The 16,978-nt window shown below is 50.3% G+C and overlaps 1 protein-coding gene across 2 annotated transcripts; it reads right to left on the bottom strand.

Annotated features, from left to right (window-relative positions):
• Nucleotides 1-719: 719 nt before the first annotated feature.
• Slc44a4 (solute carrier family 44, member 4) lies at nucleotides 720-16,932 on the bottom strand. 2 transcript variants are annotated; one of them, NM_023557.3, is made up of 21 exons: nucleotides 16,636-16,690; nucleotides 14,461-14,509; nucleotides 13,765-13,838; nucleotides 13,561-13,639; nucleotides 12,818-12,917; nucleotides 12,614-12,736; nucleotides 12,251-12,311; nucleotides 10,001-10,091; nucleotides 9,841-9,924; nucleotides 9,393-9,628; nucleotides 9,195-9,294; nucleotides 7,636-7,728; nucleotides 7,306-7,408; nucleotides 3,232-3,482; nucleotides 3,044-3,138; nucleotides 2,847-2,950; nucleotides 2,663-2,736; nucleotides 2,451-2,521; nucleotides 2,254-2,348; nucleotides 2,093-2,177; nucleotides 720-1,041 (listed from the first exon to the last, which is right to left on the bottom strand). In NM_023557.3, the coding sequence occupies exons 1-21, from the start codon at nucleotides 16,667-16,669 to the stop codon at nucleotides 920-922; spliced, it is 2,124 nt and encodes a 707-aa protein (NP_076046.1). In that variant the 5' UTR covers nucleotides 16,670-16,690; the 3' UTR covers nucleotides 720-919. The 2 variants fall into 2 exon arrangements, with proteins under 2 accessions (NP_076046.1, XP_006524948.1); XM_006524885.2 differs by lacking the exon at nucleotides 16,636-16,690 and adding an exon at nucleotides 16,857-16,932 and having other exon boundaries at nucleotides 797-1,041.
• Nucleotides 16,933-16,978: the final 46 nt, after the last annotated feature.

The following is a 16,978-nucleotide window of genomic DNA, read 5'->3' as shown; positions in this document are numbered from 1 at the left end:
AAGGCACTGACCCCTTGTGGAAGAGACAGGTTAGGGATGGCATATGACTCAGTTGGTAGAGTACCTTCCTAGTTTGTATGAGTCCCTAGGGTTGGGAAGCCCCACTCCTAGCTGAGGAGATCTTGGCAGTTGATGGCTGCTAGGGGAGAGAAAGGCACTTTTCTTTAGGAGTGTGCCCATGGTACCCCACGTCCCAGTGGATGACCCCAATGCCCTTAAGCACATGACTAACACTGATTAGAATCACTAGGTTAAAAATAATAAGCAGCTGGGCGTGGTGGCGCACGCCTTTAATCCCAGCACTTGGGAGGCAGAGGTAGAGGCAGGCAAATTTCTGAGTTCGAGGCCAGCCTGGGCTACACAGAGAAACCCTGTCTTGAAAAGCTAAAAAAAAAAAAAAAAAAAAAAAGCGACGAATGAATGAAAAAAGAGCCACCCTCCTTCCTGAGTTCTAAGCCAGCCTGGTCTACAGAGTGAGTTCTAGGATAGCCAGGGCTACACAGAAAAATTCTGTCTCTAAACAGACACAGATAACTTGGAAATTCCAGTGCTCCTGCCTGTACCTCCCAAGTACCGATTACAGGCATGTGTCCCAGCCCTGCTTATGCTATAGACAGAATCCGGGGACCCTTCCATGCTAGGCAAACTCTACCAGCTGAGTTACACCCCAGTCTCCTGGCCTCAGTCACCGAACAAGTTTTTCTTACTGGGTATTGAATCGTGTGATAGCAATTTGGATTTTAATTAAAAAAAAAAAAAAAGGAAGCAAGTTTTCACTGAAAATAAAGCCATAAACTTATCAAGAATATAAAATATTAGTCTTTAATAAAATCTGTTTTCTACAAAATCGTGATTCTCAAGGCATTGACGGCAGGGCTTCTGTACAGGAGGGCTGCATTTCCAGGTCACGATGAGTCTCTCACTTCTTCCTGGTCTTTCCCCCTGTAGGTGCCTCATTCTTCTTGCCCAGAATCTTCAGGAGTGCCTTGGGCATGTAGTAAGGCCGCTCCTGGGAACCATCATTTCTCTCCAGGTCCTCGACTGAGAGGCAAAGTAGATCCGTCAGGGTGGATCCTGATAATGGCACCCCACTGTACCCCAAAATAATCTGGGGTGTATAAACCAAACATCCTGGTTTCCTGTCCGGGCCACTTCAGGCAGTTTGATACAACTTCCCTGGCTGGCTGTAGACCAGGCTGTATAACCTGTTTTTCTCACACAAAGTGGGATAAATAACTGTATATGTCATAGGGTGATAACAAGACAAAAAAAAAAAAAAATCACATGCCAGACCATCATGGTGGCTTTCTCTGTAATCCCGACATTTAGAATGTGGACATGGGAGGACTTAGACTACAAAGGCCCCTGAGGTCTCCACAGCACAACTCTGTCTTGAGAATGGTTGCGCATATCCATGATTCTATTGCTTGGGAGGCAAAGGCCAGGAGATTGGTTTGAGTTAGATCTAGCCTAGTCTATATAGTAGGAGCTAGCCAAGAATACATAGAGAGGCCTGATGTAAATAAATAAAATTGAAGCAACAAGCAAAACCCATAAAACAATAAAATATTCATGTCCACTGCTTAGTGCATGGCTGGGGGACTGCTACCGAGGTAGGGCCATTCCTGCTTCTCAGGCCCAAGGCTCTGGCTTCTATATCATGGTCACCATTGTCACCAGGTCAAAAAACACAAGAATTCCAGCACTTGGGGGCTGAGGTAGGAAGATCATGACTTTGAGTCAGCCTTAGCTATAGACTTAGTTCCGGGTCAGTCTGTACTATAGTCTGTTCCTGTCTCACCCCTATGCATGACCCCCCCCCCCAAAAAAAAAAACCTAAGTAAAAACCACACACTCTGACTACCTCCTAGGAAGTGTTAAACTCAGGCCTCCGTCTGAGAAGTTTCCCCTGTCTGAGAATGCCCAGGGTGTATTCCCTTCTTTCCTTCCTAAACCTCTAGCCTTAGAATGTCTGAAGACATTCCCTCTGGCTCCTTTAGCTCACAAAGCTACAAGCAACCAGTCTCTAAAAGAAGCCTGGAGGCCTAAGAGCTTGAGGGTGGGTGGAGGGTTGGGGGAGGGGGGCACTCACGGAAGCAGAGGAAGAGCGTATCTACACACATTCCAAAGACGCTGAAGAAGCCACTGGCAATGACGTAGGCTCCCATGATGGAGGTCTGCAAGAGACAAGACTGATTGGGAGCCCTAGGCTCCTCTGGGGATGTGGGTGGGGCAGAGAGAGGTGTCACTCACCATGATGGGCAGCCAATAATAGTTGAGGTTGGGGTTCTCAAAGTCTTTCCCCAGCCCCTTGATACGACCGGAGAAAAAGAAGAAGGACAGAACGCCTGTGGGAAAGAGTCCTGCGGTCAGTGCTGTTCTTCTGAGGACCCCCCCTTCGTGCACCCCAGGGGGCACCTGACCCCGTAAACCCTGGTCTTGACCCTTACCGACACCTCCAACCACCAGCAGCTTCCCAAAGAACAGCAGCAGATCAGTGACTTTATCCAGGACGACGACCCTACATAGAAGTCAGGACAGACTGGGGTGAGGGTGCTGGCAGGTGATGGCATGGTACTGGACCAAGCACAGGACATTTCTGAGACCAGCTTTGGGATGGGAGAAGTGGGTGGGAGACCCCACTGGGGCATGGCGGTCTGACCTGAGAACATTCCTCATGAGCAGCATGAAGGCATTTTTGGCCGAGACACAAAAATTCTTTCCATAGATGGCGATCTGTGAGGAGCAGGGAAGGTCTGAGCCACACCTCTGGTGAGCTTGCCCGAGTGATGGTGGAGCCCGGGCTGAGGGACACAGAGCCAGGGACGGATGGAGGTTTTGCTCACCATGATGTAGGCATTGCGGTTGAGGAACTTAATAAACTTCTCCAGACACCAGAGGCAACACTTGAAGCAGCAGATGATGCAGCGGGCCACAGGGTTCTGGGATCCTGGGGACAAAGGAAGCTCACGCTTAGCCGCCAGCTTCTGCCTGTCTGCCTGCCCTTCCAAGGCTCTGGCTGCTCAGCCCACCACCTGCTCACCTCTTAGCTTGTGGTCGATATACTCCAGGATAACCCGGGCTATCTGCACAAGGGACAGGATGAGGGCTCCAAACGCCAGTGAGCCAGTGTGGTAACTGCAGAGGCAGTTAGTTAGGTGAGATGAGGCACCCCAGGACCCCTGGTATCTCTAGGACTAACACTTCCCTAGGCGGCTGCCCCTGGCTTACCGGAGTGTGCGGATGAAGGCTGAGCTCAAAGGGAAGGTAGGGATGTCTCGAGGCTTGTGAAAGGCCCAGTAGAAAGAGGCGAAGGCCCCGGCAAGGACACACTGGCCCAGGGCCAGTACCCAGTTAACAGTCCAGAAGAGCCCCAGGACTCCGTAGATTTGCAGGTTGAAGAGAGAACGCTGAGCTAGGCCCGTGGTCGAGTAGCCCTTGAAGACGCACTTGAGGTTTGGGCACGAGGAATTCAACGGGGCCTGGGGGTGACAGGACATAGCAGGTTCATGCCCGGAGTTGCAGGCAAATCCTTGACCTTCTCTGTTCCTAGTGGCCTCCAGACTCAGACCACCTCAGTGCTGCTGTAGTGTGACTAAGCAGCTTCCTGGTTTCCAGACTGGCACAAGCTATCCAGAAGGCAAGCGAGGTGCGTGCGTGGATGTTTTCCACCCCCTCTCCCTCTTACTTTCCCAGCAGCCTGCTTCTGGAAAAGCCTTGTGTGCACTGAACACACTGTGGGTATTTATTGATATTAAACTGACTTTGTGGGCTCTAACAATGACACAGTTATAGCATGCATGTGTGTGTGTCTGTGTGCATGTGTCTGTGATGTGTGTGTGCACACGCATGTGATGCATGCATGTGTAAGTGTATGCATGTGTGTATCTGTATGTATGTGCTTGTCTGTATGTGTGTACATGTCTGTGGAATGTGTGTGTGTGTGTGCAGTGCATGTATGTGTGTGTGTGTATGTGTGTGTGGTACATGTATGTGTGTGGTATATGTGTGCATGTGTTGTATGTGAATATCTATGTGTGGTACATGTGTGAGTGTGTTGTATGTGTGTATGTATGTGTGGTACATGTATGTGGGTGTGGTATGTGTGGGTATGAGTGTGTGGTACATATTTGTGTTTGTGTGTGAGAGTTTGTGTTATATGTGTGTGTGTGGTATGTGTGTGTATGCATTTGCTTTGCTGGGACCGAACACCAAATCTCACACATCCTACAAAACTCACACACAAAATTGAGCCTCATGCCCTGCTTTCATTATCCTTATGCCCACCTCCACCCCTGCAGCCGCCTTTCCTCCCCATTTCTAGTGTAGAACTCGGGGCTTCAGGAACAAAAGACAACTTTTTATCACTGTCCTGCTTTCTGAGCGATCTGTTGAGGGGCTGGGGAAGGATATCAGCTGATAGAGTACTTGCCTACCATGCACAAAGCCACCACATCAAACCCTGAGTGGGGACTGGAGAGATGACTCAGCGGTTAAGAGCACTGGCTATTCTTCCAAAGTGAACCAGGTTCAATTCCCAGCACCCACATGGTAGGTCTGTAATTCCAATCCCCGGGCATCTGACAACCTCACATTGACATACACACAGTCACAACACCAATGTACACAGGTCACTTTTGAAAAACTGCACTTTGGGGCACACCTGTCGTCACAGCACATGGAAGGGAGAGACAGGAGGATCAGAAGTTCAAGATCATTCTTGGCCACACAGCAAGTTTCAAGCCAGCCTGGGCTACATCAGACCCTGTCTATGAATAGATAAACAAACAAGCAAGCAAGAAAATGCTGTCTGAGATCCACCTTATTAGACTGAAGAGATGGCTCAGCGGTTAAGAGCACTGACTGCTCTTCCAGAGGTCCTGAGTTCAATTCCCAGCAACTACGTGGTGGCTCACAACCATCGGTAATGGGATCTGAAGCCCTCTTCTGGTGTGTCTGAAGACAGCAACAGTGTACTCACATACAATCTTTAAAACAAAACAAAAAGACCTCCCTTATTTACATGTTAAGTGGTATGGTGCAGTTTGTATTTAGACTACCTATGTGCTATGTGGTACTTTACTTCTTAGGATGGTCTGAATATGCCTGGCCCAGGGAGTGACACTATCAGAAGGTGTGGTCTTGTTGGAGTACTTGTATCACTGTGGGTATGGACTCTCATCCTAGCTGCCTGGGAGTCAGTATTCTGCTAGCAGCCTTCAGATGAAGATGGAGAACTCTCAGCTCTTCCTGGACCATGCCTGCCTGGATGCTGCCATGCTCCTGCCTTGATGATAATGAACTGAACCTCTGAACCTGTAAGCCAGCCCCAATTAAATGTTGTTCTTGTAAGAGTTGCCTTGGTCATGCTGTCTCTTCACAGCAGTAAAACCTTAACTAAGACATCCTTGTGATCCCGATACTTAAGGAAACTGAGGCAGAGAGATCACCATGAATTTGAAGCCAGTATGGGCTACAGAATACATTTCAGGTCAGCCTGGAAAGAAAGAAAGAAAGAAAGAAAGAAAGAAAGAAAGAAAGAGGAGAAGAGGAAGAAAGAAAAAGAAAAGCAAGCCAGCTATGGCATGCCTCTGGCTGCTCTTGTAAGAGAACCAGAGGTCCGTTCCCAGCACCCACGTGATGGCTCACCACTATCTATAACTCTAGTTCCAGGAGATATGATGCCCTCTTCTGGCCTCTTTAGATAGCAAATACAATGCTAAGCATAGACATACATGTAGGCCAGACACCTGTATGCACAAAATAAAATAATAATAAAGTGCATGAAATAATGAAATAATAAAAGATATAAAAATTTTAAAAGAGGTGGGGAAGAAAAACCTTTTTTTTTCCCTTTGGCTTTTTCAAGACAGGGTTTCTCTGTATCGCCCTGGCTGTCCTGGAACTCACTCTGTAGACCAGGTTGTCCTGGAACTCAGAAATCCGCCCGGCTGAAAACCTTTTTTTTAAAGCTTTTTTTTTTCTTTTAAAGATTTATTTATTATTATATGTAAGTACACCGTAGCTGTCTTCAGACACACCTGAAGAGGGCGTCAGATCTCATTACAGATGGCTGTGAGCCACCATGTGGTTGCTGGGATTTGAACTCAGAACCTTCACAAGAGCAGTCAGTGCTCTTAACCGCTGAGCCATCTCTCCAGCCCCAAGAAAACCCTTTTTAACTTCTAGAAGCTGGGGATGTAGCTCAGTAATGGAGAATTTATCTAGGATTCACCAGAACTCTAGAAAAAAAGTTACAGATGAAGGCAGGAAGGTAAAGTTTAAGCCCCGGGGATGGTTAGGGATGTAGCTCATGCCTGAGGCCTTGGGCTCAAATTCTAACTTTGCAAAGAGGAAGAGGGAAAGGAGGAGGAACGTTCTTACAGGAAGCTGAGGGCTTCAGGAAATCAAGACCTACCGTTACTTCTGCATATGTTTGGAATTCTCCATAACAACACACAGAAAATGAGCAATTAAAAACTAAATAAATGCAGAAAATATGACTTTAAAAGCTTCATGGTTTCTGAATGTATGAGGATGTTTGAAATAAAGCCAGGCAGTGGTTCCTTCTCTTTTTTGTATGTAGGGTTTTTTGAGGTACAGTTTCCTTATGTAACCCAGGGTGGCCTTGAATTTAAAATCACCACTCTTAACCTTCAGGATGCTGAAATTAGCGGCTTTTTTTTTTTTTTTTTTTTTTTTTTTTTTGGCTATGCTTCTTAGAGATGGCGTCACGTAGCTCAGGCTGGCCTCAAACTAGCTGCGTGACAGAGACTGGTGTTGAAGCCTGATCCTCCACCTCTCAAGTGCTGGGAAGTACCAACAGGCCTCCCAGTTCCTCCAGGAGGCCCTCCTGTGGACTTCCCAGGGCCACTGTCTGGGGCTCCGTTCCCAGGACGTGAATGAAAAGGAAAAGTCCAGCCAGCTTGGCTCTCTATCAGTGGACGGGCATTCTGCTCAGCGCTAGATGTACCTAATGCCATAAAAACTCCTAAAGGACCTCTGAGACAGGATTAGGATCAGCTCCGATTTATAGAGCAGTGGGAGGAGCCACAGGACAAGGAGGAGGAGCTAGTAATGGCCTTGGAGGCAGAGAGAGGTTCTACTTGATATTCAACCTCCCCAGCTTTACTTTGCGTTTCCAGTCTCCACCTCACTTTCCACAAATTGGGTAACTAGACTATCGAACTAAGGGAGGCCTCACCCATGTGAGAGTCCTGGCCCTCTCGGGTATTTGTGCACTAGCGAAAATCTGTGCTAACTGACCCCCAAGACCCCCTCAGCACCCACCCTATTCCCTCTCACCATCGGGTCACAAGTCATGTTCACAGGAACGTTCTCACAGCCCGGTGTACTGGTGTTGGACGCCCAGTAGATGTACTGGGGTTGCCCGGATGTGGCCAGGTATCCAGAGATGAGTCAAGAAAAGCACAATGCCAGCCGTCCACTACAGGACACCCCTAAATGCTGCCCCTGGGACTCATGCAGATTGTTCACTCCCACAGAGGGTTGGCATTCAACCCAAACTCACTCTTGCAATACAGTTCTGTCACATCCCCTCATGGGGCCTGTCCCATGTCCCTACCCACACCCTGTCCCCTGAGAGCTCTCTAGTGGGAGCTGTATAAAGGATACAGAGCTGTCACGGCCCAGTAACCAATGCAAATGACCAGGAGGACGAAGGTGACCAGAGGGTAGAACATAGTTGACATCATCTGCCCCACAGCCCTGTATGAAGACAAGAGTAGTCATCTGGGACCCCAGAGCTGTGCATCCGCTCCCAGGTCTGACCATGGCTGGACCCTTCCTCGGGCCTGTTTGTTTTCCAGACCACAAACAGAACTACAGCTTTCCTCTTCCATATCAATAAACCCAGCGCCTGATTCCAGGAGGGATACACTATAGGCTCTTGCTGGGTGAACCGAGTAAGGCTCAAGGGACCCATAGGGGAGACTGGAGTCACAGAAGACACCTGGGACACTCAGGGAGTGTAAGGGAAGAGAACCCCCGAAAGGTGTGCCCCCTGGTGGCTTTGGAAATCTCTGCTCCTCCTATCTCAATTCCCACCCCTTGACCCAGCGAGCACCTCAGCTCCCAGTGCTTCCAGAGTCCTGTGCTTAGTCCACACCCACGCATGCAGTCCTCACCGTGCCATTGCAAGGTTTAGACTGCTGTGATAGGGAGTCTGAGGGTGGTGAACATACTTCAATTCCAGTACCCGAGAGGCTGAGAAAGTAGGGTTGTCACCAGTCTGAGACCAGTCTGGGTTATGTTGCAAGAGTGACAGGAGTTGGGTATGATGACAGAGGAGGGTGTGCCTAACACAGGAGACCCTGAGCTAGATCCCCCACCCCAGCATAAAAGAAGCCTGGTGGTACATGCCCATATCCCTAGCATTCTGGAGGTAGGTGTAGAAGGATATGTTTAAGGTCATCTTCAACTGTACAGTGAGGTCAGCCTGTGCTTCCTGAGACCCTGTATCATCACCATCTTGTGGGGCAGGAAGACCCAGAGTTGGAGGTCAGCCTCAGTTACATAGCTGCTCCATGATATTCGTTTAGGCTATATAAGTTCCTGTCTCAAAAACAAAACAAAACAAAACCCCTTGGGGCTGGAGAGATGGCTCCACAGTTAAGAAGAGCACTGGCTGTTCTCCCACAGGACTTGAGCTCAGTTCCCAGAATCCACGTGGAGGCACACAACTGTCTGTAACTCCAGTTCCTCTCCTCCTGACCTCCACAGGGACCAGGCGTGTGCGCAGACATGCATTCTGGCCAAACACCCATACATAGAACACAAATAAATAAATCTCACCTCCTCCCAAGGACAATGAAACAAACCAGACAGGGAAACTGAGGGCCTAAGAGGCTAGAACTCTCTTGATAGTGGTAACACGCACCTTTAATCCTAGCACTTGGGAGGCAGAGGCAGATGGGTTTCTATGAGCTGGAGGCCAGTCTGGTCTACACAATGAGTTCCAAGGGCAGCCAGGGCTGCACAGACAAAGGCTGTCTCAACACACCCACTTCCCCCACACTACATAAACAAACAAACAAACAAACAAATAAACAAGGCTGGAATTTAGCAGTGTTACCCATTGGCCATTTCTACCTTTCTCCTCTTAGGTTCCTATTACCCCACCCAGGCCAGCACCCCTGGCCAAGGTCCCCTCCCCCTCACAGGCAGGCCCTGACCTGCTGGCTTCCTTCAGCAGAGCGATGGCGATCCGGATCCTCTGGCGCAGGAAAATGAGCATAAGCAACAAGATGCCCTCCAGGACAGCCAGGACAATCACTGCATGGAGACAGCAGGTGGCAGGCAGTCCCGGGTAAGGGCCAGGGTCACCCAACCCTAGGGGACCAGTGGACAGAGGAGCTGGGCAGGGGACTCACAAGCAGCCAGCCAAGTCTCCTTCACACTCTGGTAGGCACTGAAGTTGGTAGTGAAGCCCAGTTGGGTGATGGAGGCGCCCTTGTCCCGAAACACTTGGTACTGTTGCCAGCAGTGGTAGATGCCATAGGCGAGCACAGCGAGCACCCCGACAATCAGCAGCAGCACCAGGGGTGCCGCCACCAGGCGCAGGAGGAGGATGAACAGCAGACTTAGTGCCAGGGCCACACCCAGCGCTCTGCATGTAAGGAACATACATGAGGGGTCCCCTCGTGCCCTAGGTTTCTTTCCTTGCACCCACAGGTATTCGTAGATTCGACTCATCTTCTAAGAGGCTGAGGATCCACTCTGAGCTAGCCCTGCCCTCTGATCAGTTCACATGTAGACTTGGGGAAAGATATCAGGAAGGACAGAGGGTGGTGGCTGATCCTGGGGAAGCCATGGACTCACACGAGAATCCAGTACCAGGACTGGGCAAAATCTTCAAAGATCTTCACAGAGACATCCCGGGCATTGATGCTGTCCAGGAGGCCACTGTCGGGGAGGGGTGGAGTCAGATGGGTAAGAAGGGACACAGGGACACGAGGATGATACAGAGGGTGACATCTACCTGATGCCATTAGAGACGGTGGTGTTATTGATCCGTAAGTCTTCAGGTAACGTGAAGTTGATGTTGGGGAGTGGGAAACAACGTCCCAGAGCTGGAAGGGAGAACAGGCTGCTGGGTGGGAGTCTATCTGACCCTCCTGTCTGAGAACGCTGCCAGGATGTATGGGGGTAACTGTGGATGGGCTCTGCTCTTTCTCAGCCTGTATTCTCTCCCTAGCACTGGCCAAACATCTTCGCACCTCATTACCTGGATTCCTGCAATACCTCCAGCCCTGACCTCGCTAAGATCAGGACAGCTATGGTCTCCTCATTCCACTGCTCCCGTCCTCAGTCCCTCGGCTCTGTCCTGTCCCTGGGCCATGCTTCCAGGCCCTGGATTCTATGCACTTTCTACACCTCTGCTCTTGCTCTCTTTCAGAGGCTGCTCTCAGCCTCAGCCCAGCCCTTGCCCCATCTATCTCTCCATCTCTCTCATTTTTAAAAAAGAGATATTATTATAAATAAGTACACTGTAGCTGTCTTCAGACACACCAGAAGAGGACGTCAGACCCCATTACAGATGGTTGTGAGCCACCATGCAGTTGTTGGGATTTGAACTCAGGACCTTTGGAAGAGCAGTCAGTGCTCTTACCCACTGAGCCATCTTAACATCTCTGCATCTCTAGCTGGGCCTGTTATGGGGCTTTGGAACCACATGCGGCCAGGCTGGTTTGTTTTTATCACTGACATCCCAGTGTTGAGAAAACAAACCCAGAAAGGCCGAGTAGCTGGCCTGAGACCCGTCCGCTGTAAAGTGCTCGAGTTTAAACCCACATCTGTCTGCTTTGGAGCCACCCCCGGGTGCCTTTTCTATCCTACTTGCCTTGAAAACTTGTCCTTTCTCATGCCAAAATATAAACATATTTTCTGCCAAAAAAACAAAATAGGAGAGATAAAGGCAGGTGAATGGCGGTCTCTATCTGTCATTTCAGCACGGGGTCAGGCTGAGGCTGGAAGATCACTAGTCTGGAGCCAGCTGGGCTACTGAGTAAGATTCTATCTTTAAATAAACCAAACCGGTTACATCCGTAGTTGGGAAGAAGTGTATGCCACAGAAAGGTTGATCGTGATTGGCTTACGCAGCCACGTACACATTTGGAAAGATATCTCTGCTTGCTATATTACCCTCAGATTCATTCATTCATATTGTTTTAAAAAAATTAAAAGATTTATCTATTCTGTTTTATTTTTGAGGCAGGGTTTAGGGTTTACTATGTAGAGCCTTGGCTGGCCTGGAACTCACTATGTGAATCAGGCTGGCCTTGAATTCATAGAGATCCATCCTCCTGACACTGCTTCCTGAGAGCTGAAACTAAAGGCTTTTATTCTATGTGTGTGAATGCTTTGCCCACCAGTGCGTATGAGCATCAGCGTAACTTGTGCCTGTGGAGGCCAGAAGAGCGTGTCAAAGCGCCTGCATGGTTTACAGGTAGTTTTGAGCTGCTCTGTGGGTTCTGGGAATCCATATAAGAGCAAGCAGTAACTCCTGACTGCGGAGGGCCTCTCCGGCTCCACACTTTCCTGATATCCGTGGATGTTTTCTGTTACTTTTGTTATGATCTGTCTTTGCTGACAATGGAACGCAGAGCATTGCACAAGCTCTGCATGCCTGCCACTCACTCACCTTCCTTAAGAAACAAAACACTATGACATCTATTTATGGGGTGTGAATGTGTGTGGGTTGTGCAATGCTTGTGGTCGTTAGAGAGCTTGTTTTAGGATTGCAGTCTCTCCTACCATACCTGGGATTCGAACTCAGGCTGTAAGACTTGGCGGTAAACACCTTTACGTGACACAACTGCATCAGCCCTGTTTTATTATTGTACTGAGATAGGATCTCGATAAGTGACCCAGGCTGTCCTTCTACATCTATCCTCCTGCCTCAGCTGCCCTATCAGCTGGAATTATAGGACTGCACCATCTAGTCTGCTCATTCAACCTCTTGTATCTCTGAACTCTACACCTAGAGTGTAGCTGGAGCAGGGAGTGGTCCCTGCATCTGTCCCCAGCACCTGGTGCACAGCCTCACAGCGGACACCAAGAGTCTGACTCTAGGGTCCTGAGGCAGGGGGATGAAGACCTGCTGTTCACTTCTGAGTACCCACTGACATGCTGAGTGGCTTCTCTTTTTCTGGGCCTGCTTCCTTTGTTTGAGAAATGAAAATATTGGCTGGGTTGATGCCCGAGGTGGGGGAGTGTACATGGTCCTTACCTGGAGTAGAAGGAAGAAGGAAACGGGGACAGAGTCCCTTCTGCAGGCTCTCCTCCACTATCTGGGGATGGAGAGAGAAGAACAGACAGAGGCACAGATATAGAACAGAACGAGGAAGCTGTGGCTCCCAGCATCATAACTAAGACCATTATCACCACCATCATCATTACCACTATCTCCTACCACCACCATCACCATCACCTCCACCATCATCACTACCATCACTACCACTACCTCACCTTCCACAACTTCTACCACATCAAGGCTCAGACTGGTCCATCCTTCCTTGGAGCCAAACCTCCACCTCTCCTACCACTATGGGTCCTCTCCCGCAACAGTGATGGCACGGGTACCAGCATTTACCATATCTGGGGACACCGCTGGAAGACAAAAGTTTCTCCTTTCACCATAAACTTCACCGACTGTCTTTGAGAACTGGAACACCTCCACAGCCCATGGGGCCAGTGGGCAGGAAGAGACGCACACCTGTGGGTAGAGAACATGCTAAGGGCCTAGTACCCAGGGCCTTGGGGATGGGTAGGGCTCAGGCAGGTCCTGGCTTCTGACCTGGGGTGTGGGGCACTGTAGGCCATTCTCAGCGATGGAGATGATGTTGATAGCTGCCGCACAGCTTAAGATGTCGAAGTATAGAACGTAGGGTTTATCCCTGTAGGAAGAGAGGATGTGTGTGCCTGAGGGCCCGAGGGCCGGGGCAGGTACAGGGTGTCATTCTCTTAGCATAGAGATAGCACTTGGGCCAGATTAGGTACATCCAGTTCCTGGCCCAGCTTCTCCGGGAAGATAAGGAAGACCCAGAACCCCTGGGGTACTCACGATACAACGCCAATGTGCGGCTGACAGTATTGGTTCTGGAACACAACCCTCTAGCAAGGTAGCTTTATGGCCTTTAACAAGGCCTTACATCTGTCTCTTATGAATGACAGTATCTACCTCAGGAGGCTTAGCAGTTTGGGTGTGAGGCACCCCGCCTTCCTAGAGCATTGTAACTGTTAGCGCCTTATTATTTACCCCGCATTTCCTGCATGCCTCTGGAAGGACTCAGATGTTCAGTTGAGGAAGTTTAAGCTCAGAGAGGCTGAGTAAGTTGCTCAAGGTCACACAATCCAAACTTATCTCAGGTGGAGACTCACAGTGAAGTCTGAACTCTAAACTTAAGCACTTCAACTGGCTCCGCACCGTCCCCAGTCCTGGGAAGGCTGGACAAGGAAGGGTCTTGGTGTGACCCGGAAATGCTTGAGTTCAGAGAGACAGAGGCTGTCCCACCCCCCATCCTGCTATCTGCTACTCACTTGTTGTCGCCCACGCCGCAGTAGGCCCCCGTGGAGTTTCTGGGGTAGAGCACTTGCCGAGGGTCTCCATACACCCAGGCTGGAGACAGGGGCACAACAGGATCACAGGAAGGCAGAGACTTGGGGGCTGGCAGCTATGGGGTAATCCCTCCTTGGGTTTCTGTCCTCACCCTCGGTCCCAGCTCTGGGTAGCTAGAAACTTACCCACAAGCCCCACTATGATGTAACCCAAAATGAAGATCAGGAAGAGGACACAGCAGATGATGTCTGTGCAGCCCCTGGGGAGAGACGCACGTCTGAGCTACGGCATGTGTAATCATGGAGTGGGGAGTTGGGAGGTGTGGTTTGAGGGGTGGGTTAGTGTTTAGAGGATTGGAGAATGCTAGAAAGATCGGCATTCTTTTTGTTGTTGTTGTTTAGTTTAGTTCAGATTTTTGTTTTTCCAGATAAGGTTTCTCTGTGTAACCCTGGCTGTCCTGGAACTCACTCTATAGACCAGAACTCACTCTGGCCTTGAACTCAGATCCATCTGCCTTTGCCTGGAATTAAAGTGCTGGGATTGAAGATGCCCACCACTACTGTCTGGCAAGATAGACATTCTTTATCTACTTTAAGAAACCTCTTTTTAGGATGAGAATTCTTCTGCTGAAATATTGCACAGATAATAACAAACATACATACATACATAGAGAGAGAGAGAGAGAGAGATCATGTGCAGTTGCTTCTTTTCCTCACATATACACACACCTGAGTAGCTAGCACCCAAGTCCAGAAGTAGAGTGACCCAGTACCCCGAGTCCCCTCAAGTCCTTCTAGACAACACAGATGCCTCAGGGGACCAGGTTCTTGCATTAAACCAAATCCTCCCCACATCTCTCGGGGCCACTGCCCGTAGCTCACCTGTTTTTGATGGGGCCTCGAAAGGAGGGGTCATATTTGGCCGAATTCCCTGGAGGGGGGAGTAGAGAATAAGGCATTGAGGGTCTCTTCCCCCACATCCAGTCGCTCTCAGACACTCAATGGTCCCAGGCGCCTGTCTAGCTCACTAACAGGACTGGACCTGGATTAGCAGTATCCTGGTCAGAGAGCAGCCCCATGGTTGCCAGCTTGTGACTGCTACTGGGCAACAGCTGGGAGGTGGGGCCTTTATTTTTGGCAATCTTAGATATCAAATCTATGGTTTCTTACATGGGAGGCAAGTGCTCTGCCACTAAACTGTAACCACAGCCAACTATTTTATTTATTTATTTACTTTTTTTTTTTTTTTTTGGAGACAGGGTTTCTTTGTAAAGTTTTAGCTTCTTGGAACTATCTCTGTAGCCCAGGCTGGCCTTGAACTCACAGAGATCTGCCTGGCTCTGTCTCCCAGGTGTTGGGATTAAAGGCATGTGTCTCCAGGCCGCAGCCATTTGTTTTAAATTTTACTTTGTATTTCAGACAAGATCTTGCTGAGTTCTCCAAGCTGGACTTAAACTTGCTTCAGCCTCCTGACTGGTTTTTAGAATAAGCTTCTGAAAGTGGTTCTTAAAGGGACTCAAGGCTTCTGAGTAGTGTGTAACCCAGGTTCTGGGACTCCCTCTTAGTGGCTCGCAGACCCCAGTCCTATCTCTGTCCTCCAGCCTGTTCCAAGTCATCTCTGGACTATCCAGTCTGGGAGCCCCTCAGGGGACCATCATCACTTATCTCAGCCCTCTGGCCCAAGGATATGACAAAGAAAGGATAGTAAAGCTATGAAACCCTGCAGGGCAATGGGAGCTCCGAAGACCGCCCCACCACCACCACCCCACTCCGGCTACCGCACGGCTCTGGGTGGCCAGCCAGATTGACACCTGAGCCGGCTGCTGTGGTTGTGGCCTTGTGGCCACGTCCTGTTCCTGGTCCTCCTTGAGTACACAGGGGAGGGGGCGGGGCAGGGCGGGGCCAGGCTGCCAGGGTCCTGGTGGGCACTGAGGGACAGCTGAGGGGTGGGCTAGCCTGGGGCAGGTATCTTCTTTTGTGGGCATTTTGGACTCTGTCCCACCCGGGCTCACAGACACAGGGTCAATGATTGACCCAAGGCTGTTCCAGGAAGTTTTCTGTGCTCTGGCTATTACTCGGTCTTCTAGGGGACACCAGCCCCACCTAGAGGAGGCCCAACCCTCAGCCCTCTCTCTTCCCCGTCCAGTCTCAGGATCTGGGGGAAAGATTTCCAGCCCTTTACTTCAGCAGTTCTGGAAACAGGCCTCCCCTGTTTCCCCTCAGACCTCCCCTTCCACACAGCCCTGGCCCCGATTACTTAAAGTGCTCTAGATACACCAACATACACACTTCTTCCCAACTGAAACCTGAAGGCAGGTGTCAGTTGTCTCTCCACCTTAGGCCCCACTCCTCACAGGGGTCCTTGCAGGCAGACCCTAGCATCTCGGGGTCCCACCCCAAATTCTCACAAGAATTCCTTTAGTCCACGGTACCTGCCCCCCCCCCTCTGGGACTCTAGCATGCAGACCCCAGCAGCTCAGGGTCCCAGGCCCTCCATTTCACAGGAATCCTAGCAGGCTGACTGCAGAAGTTTGGGGTTCCAGCCCCCTACTCCTCAAAGGACTTTATTAGTTCAGAGGCCCATCTCCCCAACTCTTCACACAGATCCCAACAGGAGTCTCAGCTCCTGCCTCTTCACAGGGTGTGGGTTGACAGACACCCCCCCCCCCAGCAACCACAGCGCAGGACACTGCTGGACTCTAAGTCCAGAGCATCGGGACCCTAACCTGCCTCCTAACCACACAGGCTTTGTTTGCTAGGGCTCTGCCCTCAGGGACCTACAGCCCAGGCCTGACCTCCCCACTCCGCTGGCCACACAGGGACGCCAGCCCCAACTCCTGCTCATCCAGGTTCCATTTAGTATGCAAGATCTTTCTGGCGGCTCAGACCATCCTTCCAGGACCTGATTCTGTCTCTTTTCCTTGACTCCTGTTTTCCTGTAGCCGCTCCTCAGAGACCCAGGACTCCAGTTCCTCTGTCAGGATCCAACCTCAGCTGCCATGGCTGCAGAGCCCGGCCACCTCTCTCCAGAGCCCGGGCCTCTGCCCCTAGCCTTACCGTGAGCCTCGTTCTCATTCTGCTTTCTCCCCATGGCTCAGTCTCCGGAGTGATTGGAGCCACGGAGACCTAGCCGCTCACCTGCCGCCCGCCCCGCCCTCCCTCCCAGACGTCACAGCCCCGCCCCTGCCTGTGGTCCTCTACAGTTCCTTTTTCAGATCTCAACTCTTGACCAGCCCAGGGGTACCAGGGCTCAGAACTGGGTCCCAGGAGCTGCTTACCGGGTCTGCTACGGACCGCAGCAGGAAGAAACCGGAGCACTTTGATAAGGAAACACTGCATAATTGTTTAGAGTACTTCAACTGTGGCACACCCAAACCTCTAGGTTGTGATTTGCTTTTCC

This window comes from Mus musculus, chromosome 17, assembly GCF_000001635.26.
Source record: "Mus musculus strain C57BL/6J chromosome 17, GRCm38.p6 C57BL/6J".
Lineage (NCBI taxonomy): Eukaryota > Metazoa > Chordata > Mammalia > Rodentia > Muridae > Mus > Mus musculus.
The sequence above is the reverse complement of the archived record's forward strand: the minus strand, read 5'-3'. Positions and strand labels throughout refer to the sequence as shown.